At 35.0% G+C, this 14,528-nt stretch overlaps 1 protein-coding gene and 1 non-coding gene across 5 annotated transcripts in view; both read right to left on the bottom strand.

Annotated features, from left to right (window-relative positions):
- The window catches only part of RPS6KA3 (ribosomal protein S6 kinase A3), a 107,350-nt gene that overhangs the window by 24,076 nt on the left and 68,746 nt on the right, over positions 1-14,528 (bottom strand). For all 4 annotated transcript variants that reach the window (XM_024739426.1, XM_024739427.1, XM_024739429.1 and 1 more), the window contains 6 exons: positions 11,222-11,259; positions 10,844-10,986; positions 10,572-10,642; positions 1,716-1,804; positions 1,455-1,519; positions 1,276-1,378 (listed from right to left, as the gene is read on the bottom strand). In XM_024739426.1, coding sequence (XP_024595194.1) covers positions 1,276-1,378; positions 1,455-1,519; positions 1,716-1,804; positions 10,572-10,642; positions 10,844-10,986; positions 11,222-11,259 — 509 coding nt within the window. The remainder of the gene's footprint in view (positions 1-1,275; positions 1,379-1,454; positions 1,520-1,715; positions 1,805-10,571; positions 10,643-10,843; positions 10,987-11,221; positions 11,260-14,528) is intronic.
- Positions 2,986-3,092, bottom strand: LOC112395990 (U6 spliceosomal RNA). The gene has a single exon (XR_003002478.1). It is a non-coding gene; the product is annotated as a U6 spliceosomal RNA (small nuclear RNA).

Here is a 14,528-nt window from a genome sequence, read left to right as displayed (position 1 = left end):
TAGGACAATCACAGTACGTAGTCCTTAAAATGTTTTATGACGTGACATGTATTGTTATTCAAATTATTTATGTGGAATCTACTGGCATTAACAAAAACAGAAAAATACTTTCACAATATAGTTAATGCTCACTAAAAAAGAAATAATACAAGTATAATAAATATGTTATTCATAAATATAAACATACAATTAGGCATACTAATATTTATAAACATACTATAAAGGCTAAAGGCAAGCAAAAAACAGGTAAATCTACTTAAACATCAACTCCACATAAAGTTCTCTTTTAATATCAGCTTGATATTCTCAGCAATATATATTGTTTAGTGAATTCTACGTCAATGTGACAGAATTATACTGAAGACTTCTGCTAAGAGAACCTATCTGGGCAGAATATAATATAGAACTGCTCTATTCTAAGATTTTTTCCTCTATCAGGACAAATTGTATTGAGAAAGAAAAGTAAAACATTACCATATATCATCAGTTCTATGCATATCACTGTCTATACATTTGATAAAATTCTGTTCATGTGTTAATCCAAATTTCTAAGGCTGCCTTACAAAAATAAACACCCATCATTGCTTAATATAGATTGTTAGAATTTTGGCTGTAAAGCTTTATAGCAAGGTTTGAATGATACACTCTATGGGAAATACACGCAAGTACATTTTCTATTTATTTGCTTGTCAATGATAAACCTGGGATCTGATACACCTAAATGAGAGAACATTAGAGTGAAAAACACCATTATGTATAATACACACACTAATGAATGAAATACAACTTACCATTTCAAAGATCACTTCTCTAATAGTCACTGTTTGTGCAATTTTAGGATAAAGCCTGATACACGATATGAATCATTTTGAAGTTATCACACCTCACATGAAGTTTAAGTTATGCTTGGGATTTGAACTTTGTAAGTACTTCCAGAATACCATATAATATTAGAATTTTAAAGGGCACTACTTATGCTGTAGTATTTCATGTGAACATAGCTACAGGTAAATAAACGCACAACCAAATAATTTTTTCACACAAATTGTATGGAAGTTTAAGGTACAACATAATTTGCTAAAAGATTTAAGAAGGATCTTGACTTCTATAAAATGCTATAAAGGATTTACTAATGATCTAGTTATTACAGCAGGGGTACTGTATGAAGGGAAGAAATGAGGACAGTATATAGAGTTATACTAGATAAGATTTTCTGATTGAACAAGAAAAAAAAATACATTGCCTTATATTTGGGTTTTCACGTTTTCTCCTTACCTTTGGGAGTTTTCGCAGTAAACTCAGGATCAAAATAGAAAGTATCTTCAGGCCTGCCAGTTGCAGGTTTAAAAGGTGGATGAATTTCTCTTCTATACAGTTTCTGGAGGAAAAATGAGAGACTTAGACATGTGTTAATTATAAAAAAAATTTCAAGCAAGTTTTCATTCTATACTTACATTCCAGTCTATTGTTGAGAAAAATGAATGTCTTTTAATTTCTTCAACTCCATCTGGTCCTGCGCCTATCAAAAATTGACTAGTTTTGATTAAATGGTAATTTTATTTCAAGGATAAATATATATATTGTTTATTCAGTCTTCACTTTTAACATTTGTCCTACTATTTCATAATCCCACAACAAACACAAATATCCATCTCCCCCCTAGAAAACAAACACCAACAAACACACAAAAGAAACAAATTAATTAAAAATTTTACCTAATCTGTTTGCAGGATTTCGTTTGAAAAGCATTCGTAAAAGACTCTGGGCTTCAGGACTCAAAAACTGTGGCATCCCAAGTTTGGCTCTAAATAATAAATCCATATATTTTATGTTTTGGAGGTATCTGTATTTTATTTTTAAAATAAACTTTTAATTTTAAGATAATTATGGATCCCAAATCAGAAATAATACAGAGAGAGCCTACGTACCCTTTACCCAGTTTCCCCCAGTGGTAACACCTTACAAAACTATAGTGTGATATCACAACCAGGATATTGACATTGACACAATCCACTGATCTCATTCAGATATCTCCAATTTTCATTGCACTTATTTGTGTGTGTGTTTAGTTCTATGCCATCTTTTAAATTGAAGTATAGTTGATTTACAGTATTACATTAGTTTCAGGTGTACAGCATAGTGATTCAGTATTTTTGCAGATTATATTCCATTTTAGGCTATTATAAGATAACGGCCATAATTTCCTGTGTTATATTGTACATCCTGTTGCTTACTGATTTTATACATAGTGGTCTGTATCTGTTAATCCCACACCCCTAATTTGTCCCTCCCCCCGCTTCCATCTCCCCTTCGGTAACCGTACGTTTGTCCTCTGTATCTGTGAATGTTTCTGTTTTGCATATACATTCATTTGCATTATTTTTTGACTCCACATGTAAATGATATCATACAGTATTTGTCTTTCTCTGTCTCAGTTATCTCACTTAGCATAATGCCCTCAAGGTCCATCCACATTGCTGTAAATGGCAGAATTTCATTCTGTTTTATGGCTGAGTAATATTCCATTGTGTGTGTGTGTGTGTGTGTGTGTGTGTGTGTATGTGTGTGCGCGCGTGTGCGTGCGCATGTGTATGCCAAATCTCCTTAATCCAATCATCTGTTAATGGGCACTTGGGGTGCTTCCATGTGCTGGCTATTGTAAATTGTGCTGCTATGAACACTGGGGTGCATGTGTCTTTCTGAATTAGTGTTTTCCCATCAACAGTGTACAAGGGTTCCCCTTTCTCCACATACTCCCCAAAATGTGTGCTATTTTTTTGGCCACACCGCGCACCTTGCGGGATCTTAGTTCCCCAACCAGGGATTGAACCTGGGCCCTCGCAGTGAAAGTACGGAGCCCTAACCACTGGACCGCCAGGGAATTCCCATCCAACATGTGTTATCTGTAGACTTTTTTTTTTAAACATCTTTATTGGAGCATAATTGCTTTACAATGTTGTGTTAGTTTCTGCTGTATAACAAAGTAAAAATATGGAATGCTTCACGAATTTGCATGTCATCCTTGCGCAGGGGCCATGCTAATCTTCTCTGTATCATTCCAATTTTAGTATATGTACTGCCAAAGCGACCACTATTTGTAGACTTTTTGATGATAACCATCCTGACAGCTGTGAGGTGAAGTTCTATGCCATTTTATTACATTTCTAAGTTCCTGTATCCACCACCACAGTAAAGGTACTGAACAGTTCAACACCAAAAGAATCCCTCAAGTGGCTCCTTTATAACCACACCCACCTCCCTCCCTCCCCAATTCCTAACCTCTGGCAACCACTAATGTATTCTCCATTTCTATAATTTTGTCATTTTAAGAATGCCATGTAAATGGAACCATACAGTATGTAACTTTTTTCATGCAGCATAATTCCCTTGAGATTCATCCAAGTTGTTGTATTAATAGTTCATTCCATTTATTTATTTATAGATAATAGATCTATCTATTATATTATTTATTTGGTTGCACCGGGTCTTAATTGCAGCACGTGGGCTCCTTAGTTGCTGCTCCAGGGCTCCTTAGTTGTGGCAGGTGGGGCTCCTTAGTTGCGGCTCACGGGCTCCTTAGTTGTGGCTTGCTGGCTCCTTAGTTGCAGCACATGAACTCTTAGTTGTGGCATGCATGTGAGATCTAGTTCCCTGACCAGCGACTGAACCCGGGCCCCCTGAATTGGGAGCATGGAGTCCTATCCACCGCACCACCAGGGAAGTCCCAATAGTTCATTCATGTTTATTGCTAAGTAGTATTCCATGACAAGGATATTCCACAGATTATCCATTTATCTGTTGAGGGACATTTGGATTGTGTCCAGTTTGGGGCTATTATGAATAAAACTGCTATGAGTATTTGGGTCTAGGTTTTTGTGTGAACACAGAATGTTAGCCCCAAATCTTCTAATGAACTTTTTCATTTTTCAGAATTTTGTAAAAAGCACTACTGTAAAAGTAAGATCATCTGAGTCTTAGTTCTGGGTCTGTTACTAAGAACTTTGTGACCTTGGGAAAGCCAATCCCCTTGAGCCTGTTACCAGTTCTTCATGAGCAAGGGGATTGGATGTTAGATTAATGGCTGCCAAACTGTAGACTTGGAACTCTTTCTCAACAGGAATTTAAGAAATCCAACATTTAAAACATTTAAAAGAACATGTGCTTCACACACCTATTTTTTCCCTCCCGTTCCCTTTAATAGCCCTCCAGGGAAGGGGAGCTGGTGGGAAAGGGGTCTGTGGAACATCTAAGATGTCTGTGGCACACAGTCTGAAAACCACTGGCCTGGATGAGCTTGAAGGTCTGTTTCACTTCTAATATATAATTTTACTCTTTTTCTCAACCTACAAATTAAGGAAACCATCCTGTAAGTATGAAAATAATAACAGTGCTGGAGAAAATGGCTAGCAGAGAAATTTCTATTTCAGAAATAGATCCATTTATTATTCAGTGAGTTGTTATTGAAGCTACTATGTGCTAGACACTGCTTAGGATACGGAGATAAAGACAGCCCCCCCCCCCCACAATCAGTGGGGAAGACAGATATAGATAATGCTAGTACATTAAGAGACAAATTCAGAAGGACACATGTAAAGAGTGCTAAGGGAACAGTAGGGAATATCTATGTTAACATGGGAGATTGAAAAAGGCCTTAAATGCAATTTAAAGGTTGAGAATCTATTCGTTTGGCCAGTGTCCCCCAATATTTTACTAAATAATATTAATTTCCCTAGACACTTAGCAACAACAACAAAATATTTCATGATCCAGTGAGTTTGTGGAATGCTATCTATTATACCCCTTGTTAGAGACATAAAATAAAATACGTTGCGTATAAAAGGCCAATAAATTTGGAGTAATGAAATCAGTATTTTTCTAAACATTTGTTTTTAGCACCTCTTCTTCAGAGAATACCTATTAACATCTTGTAGAATTAGCATTCTGTTGAACAACAGAAACGAGGGGAAACACTGCCGTATTTGGTAACAGGAATATAGCAGAGGTCTTTAAACAGTGGACTTACGGACAAGATTTATTTTCAAGAGGGAACTCCAAGGGAAGTATAGAATGATCTGGAGTGGGAAGCGGTGGTAGGCAGTGAGCAATCTACTTAGAAGCTTGGCCCTATAGTGTGGGTAGGAGATCACCATGGGTAGGAGATCTGAGAACTGTAAGCAGTGCAATGCAGAAGGAAGGCTGGGACAGTGAAATAGTTCGGAGACTGAATTTGGTGAATACCTTTGTATGCAAGAGAGGAAGAAATCAAGAATGATTTCTAGGTTTCTGGCTTAGGAGATAGGGTACATGGAAAAGCTGTTAATTGGGAATACAAGAAGAGGAACAGAACAGCGAACAAAGATAAATTTAGTTTAAAAATGTTAAGTCATGCAGGTGAGTAAATGGAAATAAAGATCTGGTGCCTGGTAAATTAAGGTAAGAAAGAGTGATTTGGGAGTAATTAAAATGTTCAATAGTTATTGGAAAGACTGGTGCCAGTCAGGAAAGTGAGTCCAGGCGGGGAGAAAAGCATATCAGAGATGGAACACTGGGTAACGAGAACATTTAAAAGGTGGTCAGAAAAAGAACCATTTGGGCATTAAAAATAATGAATGCAATTGGCTGAATCACACTGATTAGTAAATCCCATGACTTCGTTATAGTGAAAAAGGAAAAGGAAAAAGTCAAAACTAACATAAAAACCCAACTCATCGGACATCACCCCCACTGGGGCTCATCTTGTTTGAGCCTCATTTCAAGGTAACTAAATAGCCCTAGTTGATGAGGAAAAGCTCATTGCTTTGGAAAATACCAGCTAATAAGTGAAGGAATAACAGTAATAGAAAATACACAATTTAAAATCCCTAATAAAATAACTGTTTCAAGTAATGATTATCAGTGGATGAAACTATTAGATGAAAACCTGACAGGGAACTTTACAATGGAGGGATCAGCTGTAACCATGGGAATTCATCACTTAAAGTGGGGCAACATGGTGCTGTAAGCCTCCTGATATGATGCAATAGGGTGCAAAAGCACGAGCTATGAAATAATGTTGCCAAAAAAGTTTAACCAAAAACAGGATAAAGTAACAAGTGAAAAAACATCACAAGGAGAATAAAAAAACTTCACACTCCTGGGAAAAGACTAATTATTATGTAACCATGGTAACAAGAGAGGCACCAGAACCATTCAATTGATCAAAGACTACTTGCCTAGGTGAACAGAGTTTTTTGTTTTTGCAAACCAACGAATCAGTAACTGCTCTTCATCTGTGAAAATTAGCCAAATAAGAATGAACTGACGCCAATAACCACACCTGAGTGCCAAGAGTCCCACCCAAGTAACCATACTTACAGATGATGTCAATTCATTTTAGGCCCTGAAAACCTGCCAATTCTTGAACTCCACCCTTCCCCAAAACCCTATATAAGAACAATGGTCTACTCTGCTTGGAGAGATTCTACTGGACCAGCACCGCTTTCCCTACTATAGTAAGCAATACAATCACCTTTATGCTTTTTGTTTCAGATATTAAGAAGTGGTCTCATCTTTTAACAAGATAAATTCAGAAAGTAAAATTCTATAAAAGTGACATGGTTTCTACAAGTAAATGGCAGGGGAACAACAGGGGTACACTGTTCTAGATGAACAGAAGCTGAAGAAATACAACGAAAGGATACGTGCAGACTTGATTTGGGATACAGTTTTGGAGAAAACCTGAAAAATCTGGTTAAGGATTGGTATTAGATGACTATTACCAGTTTACATAAGAAAATATCCATATATTTTAGCAATGCAAACTGCAGTAGGTGAGAAATGACATGTCTGGAATGCTTAAACTATTTCAGTAAAGAAGAAAAAAAGAAAGGAGGAATAGACAAAGCAAATGTGGCAAAATCTTTATGACTGTTGAATGTGGGTGATTGGTATACGTATGTTCACTGTATTATTCTATTTTTGCGAATTTACCCTTGAAATTTTTCATAATTAAAAAGAGAAAAGCAGGCAGAGAAGGAATGGTCAAGCAAAAGAGACCAAAAGAGGAATGGCTAGAGAGGTGGGAGAAGTAGATGAAAGTAGGAAAAACGAAGGGGGGAGGGGGTGGCCAGCAGTGTCAAATACTCCTCAGAGAGACCTTCCTTAAATGTCTCATCTAAAATGATTCCTGCCCCTGCCCCTTCCCTCACACTTCAAGAGTACCCTGGTTTATTATCCCCACTGCTCCTATTACTACAGGAAATTATTATATTTATTTGTTTAAATATTAATTCCTTGTCTCCCCCACTAGAATGCAAGCTCAGTGAGACCACAGAAGATCTTGTCAGTCTTGTTCACATTGCATCCTAAGTACATATAGAAAGACCTCAATCATCTGTTGAATGAATTGCGTGAACAAATCATACAAAGAGTCACCTTTCTGACAATCTGCCACTAGTTTAAGCAACCAGGAAATTACTGATGACCATAGTGAGAGAATGGAGCCGCTCAATGGAGCGGCAGAAATGAATGACAAACAGGCTATGGGATAAAAGCAGCCAAAAAAAAGTAAGAGAAAGCACAGACCACTCTTTAAAGAGGCTTTTTGTTGAAAGAATGCAGGAAGATGCTGCAGAAACTTGAAAGATAGGCCAAGTCAAAGAAATGGTTTGTTTTTCTCAACACTAAAGTGTGTCTATTAGCTGAAAGGAAGGGGCCAGAGTAGATGGAGTGATGAAGGTTCACTGAACATTCATTTGTATAGCAAATATTTTTCAATGTTTTTTATTGTGACGAATAACATAAAGTGCAAAAAACAAAACCAAACCTCCCAAATCTAAAACCAAAGTACACAGCTCCATGATTGACCACAAAGTGAACAGTCATCTGGCCAAGAAATATAACATTGCCAGAACCCCTCATCCAATGTAACTACTTTCCTGATTTTGCCGCAGACTTCTGCCATCTAAATAGGGACCCTAAAAACTATGCTTTAGTTTGTCTGCTTTTAAAACTTTATAAATAGGATCATCTATGTAGTATTCATTCTTTTGTGTCTGAATTGCTTTTGCTCAACATTCTTGTGAGATTTACCCAAGTCATTGTATGTAACTGTGGTTTGTTCCTTTTCTTTGCTGTATAGCACACTACACCCACGGGCAAAAGGCTTCAGCCTATTTTTGTATGGCTTTTGAGCTACAAATGGTTTTTACATTTTAAAAGTGCTAGAAGCAAATAATAAACAATACAAATATGTGACAGAGACTGTGTGTGGCCTACAAAATCTAAAATATTTATAGTCAACCCCTGCTGTATTCCACTGTATGAATATACCACAATTTATTAGTCCATTCTTCTGTTAACAATCTAGTTTCTACCTTTTGGCTATTATAAATAATGCTGCTATAAGTATCTGGGTACTTGTTTCTTGACGTGCAAGTACCTTGATGCATAAAAACTGGGTGCATGCCTAGGAACAGGATTACTGGATGAGGTTATACATGTATTGGACTTTAGAAGAAATGCCAAAAACTGCTTTCCAAAGAGGTTATATGAGTATTTACATTCCTTCCAGCTATGTATGAAAGCTGCCACTGCTCCACAGCCCGTCAGCACTTTGTATTGTCAGTCTTTGTACCCTTAGCTACTCTGGTGGGTATGTAGTTGTAGCTCACTGTGGTTTTAATTTGCATTTTCTGATTAATGAGGGCAAGCATCTTTTAATAAGCTTATTGGCCATAGGATATCCTCTTTTGTGAAGTCCCTACGTCCCTTCATGTTTCTACTGGGCTGTCTTTTTCTTATTGATTGACTGGAGTCCTTGACATATTCTGGAAACAAGTCCTTTGTTGGTTATATGTTATAAATTTCTTCTATTTTTTCAATGGAATATTTTGATGAGAAGTTATTAATTTTAATGTAGTAATAATTTATCAATCTTTTCCTTTATGGCTCATGCTTTTTGTGTTGAAAGACTACTTCTTCTACACCCAGGTCATGAAGATTCCTCCTATATTCTCTTCTAGAATCTTTCTGCCCTTTTCCCATATATATGTAAAAATATATATATATATATTTATAATATACTTGGAAATGATTTGTGTATGGTGTGAGGTAGTTGTTTTATCTTTTTCTGTTTGAATATCATTTTTTCCAGCATGATTTACTAAAAAAGGGTGCTATTTCCCTACTGCTCTGCAATTTCCAATGGTTGTAAATCGAGTGTCCATATATGTATAGGTCTGCTACTGGCCTCTCAAGTCCATTGCACAATTCTATTTTCTATACTTGTTTTAATGCCATATTGTCCTAATTATAGTTATAGCAAGGCTTGATACTTGGTAAAGCAAGTCCTCCTATCTTGATATTCTTCAGGAGTGTTTTAGCTATTCTTGGTCCTTTGTATTATCATATAAGAATCAGTTTATTAAGTTCCACACAAAAAATTGTTAGGATTTAAATATGATTTGCACTGAAACTACAGTTATGCTGTCCAATATGGTAGCCACTAGTCACATACAGCCACTGAGCACTTGAAATGTGGCTAGCCCAAACTGTTAAGTGTAAAACCTGCAGTGAGTTTCAAATAAAAAAAATAATGTATCATGTCTCGATCATTTTTTAATGCTGATCACATGTTGAAATGATAATATCTTGGATATACTGGGTTAAATAAAATATATTACAATTAATTTTAGTTGTTTCTTTTTACTTTTTTAATGTTGCTACTAGAAAATTTAAAATTATGTATGGGGTTCACATTATATTTTTTTATTGGATAACACACATCCTTTATAACACTTAGGTCTGTCATAACGTGAATATGGTATAACCTTCCAAGTTACTTTGGTCTTTTAAAATTTCCTAGCATTTTCTAAGTTCTCTGCATAAAGTTCTTGCATAACTTCTGCTAGATTTCTCCCTAGGTTTGATTTTTTTTTTTTACTATTGTAAACAGTATCTTTTTTAAAAAATTCCGTTTTCTGTTGCTAGTATACAGACATGAAATAGATTTTATTTACTGACCCTTTATCCAGCAACTTTGCCAAGCTCTCATTAATTCCAAGGATTTATATGAAGATTTGGATTTTCTATGGACACAATCGTGTTAACTAAATAATGACAATTTTTTTTGGCCGCGCCGTGGGGCTTGCGGGATCTTAGTTCCCTGACCAAGGATCGAACCCAGGCCCCTGGCAGTGGAAGCATGGAGTCCTAACCACTGGACCACCAGGGAATTCCCAATAATGACAATTTTATTTCTGCTTTTTAAACCTTAAGCTGCACTTCTTTTGGATGCCTTACTTTACTTGCTAGTACCTCCAGGACAATGTAAAGAGAAATAGAATAATGGGCATCTTTTTCATATTCCAAATCTCAAAGGTAAAGCTTTCAATAGTAACATGAAGATAATTATGAGTATTCTAGATCTATGGGGTTTGCTCATATTTAAACCACATAATATTGATGTCATAATATCAATGAATTTCTTAGTTATTTCTTATACGATAGCTAACACTCTAAAAATCTCATTTTTTAGTCTGAAGCATTTATTTTTAAATCTCATCAAAACACATCCACTAGGGAGTACTTACTTAAGAATCATAGTCATTGTTTCTTTTCGATCTTTTCCTTGGAAAGGTAGTGTACCAGTGAGCATCTCAAACTATAAAAAGGCAAAATAATCAGAGGTATTAGTCAGTAGGTATAAAATCTCAAGGCTAGAAGATAAAAAAGCAACATCTTAATTACAACCACATCTTTTAAAATTGCTATACAATAAAACAAGTGATTTATATTTCTACTATATTCACTAGTGAACTTCAAAAAAAAAAAAAACAAACCAAAAAAACACCCCAAACCTTACCATTAACACACCGAAAGACCACCAGTCCGCACTCTGAGTATGACCTCGACGATTAACTACTTCTGGAGCCATGTATTCCACAGTTCCACAAAAAGAATATGCTTTCTTTTCATGGTCAATAGACTCTTTACTTAGGCCAAAATCTGCCAAAATAAATATCAAGTTCATAAATATCCTACAATAATTTGCACACGTAAAGTTTAAACTTTGAGTTCCAAAGTTTACATTAATAGTTCCAATATTTACATTAATTATTTAAAAATTCTAATTCAAGTTTTTAACACAATGTGTTACTTAATATTTATACCATGATCAACCTTAAAGGAAATTAATTATATAGAGTAGGAGAGACTATTTTAACAAAATGAGGATTTTTACCTGTTAACTTGATGTGACCTTCTTCATCAAGAAGTATGCTGAAAGAAAACAAAGTTAGAAAATCTTTTCAAACCATTAAAGAGAGATTTTTCGAAGCTAAAACTGAAATTACTTTGTTAAGTATCAGATCATCACATTCATTCCAAAATATTGCTTTAGACTCTGAATAAAAAGGCGAAGGTAAAGGAGGAGAAAAATTATTTTTTTGGACACACATATATAACGAATCCCAAAGGCAAAGCCTTATAACTTGTATTAATGAGCCAGGGACACTTGAGAACTATGAGGAAAGGAACCAAGACCTATATTCTAAGTTGCTCTTAGTGCCTTTCTGCAGAGGTGGCCTAACTAGACTCCCTAGTGCTTGCACAATAGACAGAGGTCTGGACAGTTAAGTCAAAAGTGTTAGAGCTGTCATTTTAAAGGCATCTGACTCAATCATTCTTTACTAGCTTTTTTTCTTTTTCTTTCTTGGCTGTGCTGTGCAGTTTGCGGGATCTTAGTTCCCCAACCAGGGACTGAACCCAGGCCCCGGCAGTGAAAGCGATGAGTCCTAACCACTGGACCGCCAGGGAATTCCTTCCTAGCTTTTTTTCTGACACAACTTACACAATCCTCTTCTCCTCAACACACCTTCCTCATACTCCTTGTTCTTCTTGAACCATCACTACATTGTATATATTATCCAGTGTTTTCTCTCTTTTTCAGTAAACTGAGAGCTCCTTGAGACTTTGACCTTATTCATCTTGTAGCTCACTGTTCGGTAGAGCACAGATAAATAAGAAATGTATATTGCATGAATGGGGCCAGTCTACAAAGAGCTGATAGAGCATTCCAAAGAGTTTGGATTTCTTCTTAAGGGCAATGAAGATCATAAAAGGTTTACATGCATGGAAGGTAAAGATAATCAGATCTGCAATTTTAGAAAACAATTTAGAAGGAAAAATAAAGAATATTTAGTGTGCTCTTAGGTATGACTTATGATAAAGAACAACAACTGGAGAAGACACTCAAGTTTCTGGCTTTAGCAGATACTTGAGTGGAGAGTAAGGTCGTTAATTAAGGAGCTATAGAAAGGAGTAAGTACTAAGCTGTTAAGCCAGTTACTGCATTTCTGGATGGGTATTTTAGTATACTGACTTGAAAGGTCAAGTAATAAGGTCAACTATTTCACTCATATTCAAAACTATTCCATAATATAGGCATTTCCTTACTTTTAATACATTTAATTCCTTTTAATTCCTTACTTTTAATTCTTTTAATTAACTAAAAAAATGTGCAAGCCAAATTTTGTTATAATAAAATTTTACTATGTCAATAATACTACCAACCTTCCTATATCATCAGTTCAACTATGATTACAGTAACGCTTACCAGTGAGGGTAATTCAGTAGGGACACAGTGTTCAAGTCTCTTTCACTACAAGGGACTTGTTATGCAAAAAATACTGATCTTGATTATGCTTGACTAGAAAGCAGACCAACACATTTAGGGAATATAAAGGGAATTATCAGGTATGGTGGGAATCATCCTCCCTTCTGTCTAATCAATACCTGGAAGACAGTTCTAAAAACAAAACAAAACAAACCTCAAATCATTCTTGGTAATTTTGAAAAAATTTAAAAAGAAAACATGGCTAAAAGGGCATTACTTATACTTCCTATAGCAAGTGCATTCTAAGATAACCATGCCCGTCCTTTATCTTTGAAAGAAAAAGTCAACTGTATTACTCTCAATAAGCGAAGTTCTCTTTCAATTATTAATAATTATTTTTAGCCATATTTATTGTAACAGAGTTCTAGTTTAAAAGGATCTGGAAAACCCCTTATAGTGAGTAAAACAATTGGTCTAAAAATTTAAATTTCTCCTAAGCTCTACATGATGATATCACTTGGATCATTTAACAATTAAATGTTATTTCAGTTTAATAGTGTAGTCTAGACATTTACGTGAAAAATCTCACTATAAGCAATCTTACCCACGTTAGATCTTATTTGATCTTTGAGACAGGATCCATGCTTTATATATAATTTTAAAACCAACATTAATACAATGGTCTACAATAAATACATTCAATTAAATGATATAAAACACGAACACATTTTTATTATGAATGTTTAATCTTATGTTCACAGTAAATTTTTCTTCTAAGGACTATATGCTTGAATATTCATTCTCACTAGGAATTATATTTTATGTTGTGATAGTTAGACATTGGGAAAATGATGAGAAAAACTCAGTCATTATCTGGGGAATAAAATCAGAACCATATGAAACTTATCCAAAAACAAAATACCTGAAAAACAAACGTAAAATATGAAAGTATAACAATTTCTAAATGATCACTTAACAGGATTCCAAAGGAGTATTTCCTTTGTTTCCTATTGTAATATATAATTTAAATTTTGCATGTAACATTTTAAGGTAAGTAATATCCAAATTCTTGATAAAGATGATAGTTACACAACTCTGTGAATATACTAAAAACCACTGACTTGTATACTTTAGTTTTAATAGCTGGATATTAATATATCACATAGGTCCAAAGATCAGGACACAAAGATTTATGTACAGTATTTATTTAATAAAGTTTAAAACAAATGAAACCTATATTGTTTAAGAATGCATACTTAGGTGGTAGAACTATTTTTTTAATTAAAAAAATTTTTTTTAGTATAATTAAAGGTTACTTTCCATTTACAGCTCTTCCCCAATACTGGCTATATTCCCTGTGTTGTACAATACATCCTTGAGCTTAACTTACACCCAATACTTTGTACCTTACCGCTTCCCCACCTCTATATTCCCGCCCCACCCCCCAGCAGCCACTAATTTTATTCTTTTTTATGGCTGAGAAATATTCCATTGTATATTTATAACACATCTTTATCCATTCATCTGTTGGTGGACAGCTGGGTTGCTTCCACATCTTGGCAATTGTAAATAATGCTGCTATGAACATTGGGGTATGTGGACTGTATCTCAAAAAAGCTATTTTTAAAAATTCTTGAAAGAACAAGGCTCTTGTTTATATCCTTAAAAAAGGAGAAAAGAAAACCTTTCTTTCTCAAAGTGGTAGATAGTAAACACTAACAAATTAAAACAAAGAAGTGTGTACAATTTAAATAATATTAGCTTCTTGATAATCACTACTATGAAAGTAAAGAGAAATTTGCTTAACTCTCATTAAAAATTTGAAATCATGTGGAGAAGAAAATTTTCAATAAATGGTATTTGGAGGAAACAATTAGCTCCATGCCATCCCTCACACCAAAAAATTTCTAGATGGAGTTGAAAATAAAAAAAA

Source organism: Neophocaena asiaeorientalis, unplaced genomic scaffold (genome assembly GCF_003031525.2).
Source record: "Neophocaena asiaeorientalis asiaeorientalis breed wild unplaced genomic scaffold, Neophocaena_asiaeorientalis_V1.1 scaffold194, whole genome shotgun sequence".
Taxonomy (NCBI): Eukaryota; Metazoa; Chordata; class Mammalia; order Artiodactyla; family Phocoenidae; genus Neophocaena; species Neophocaena asiaeorientalis.
Note: the sequence above shows the minus strand (reverse complement) of the source record. Positions and strands in the feature narration are given on the sequence as shown.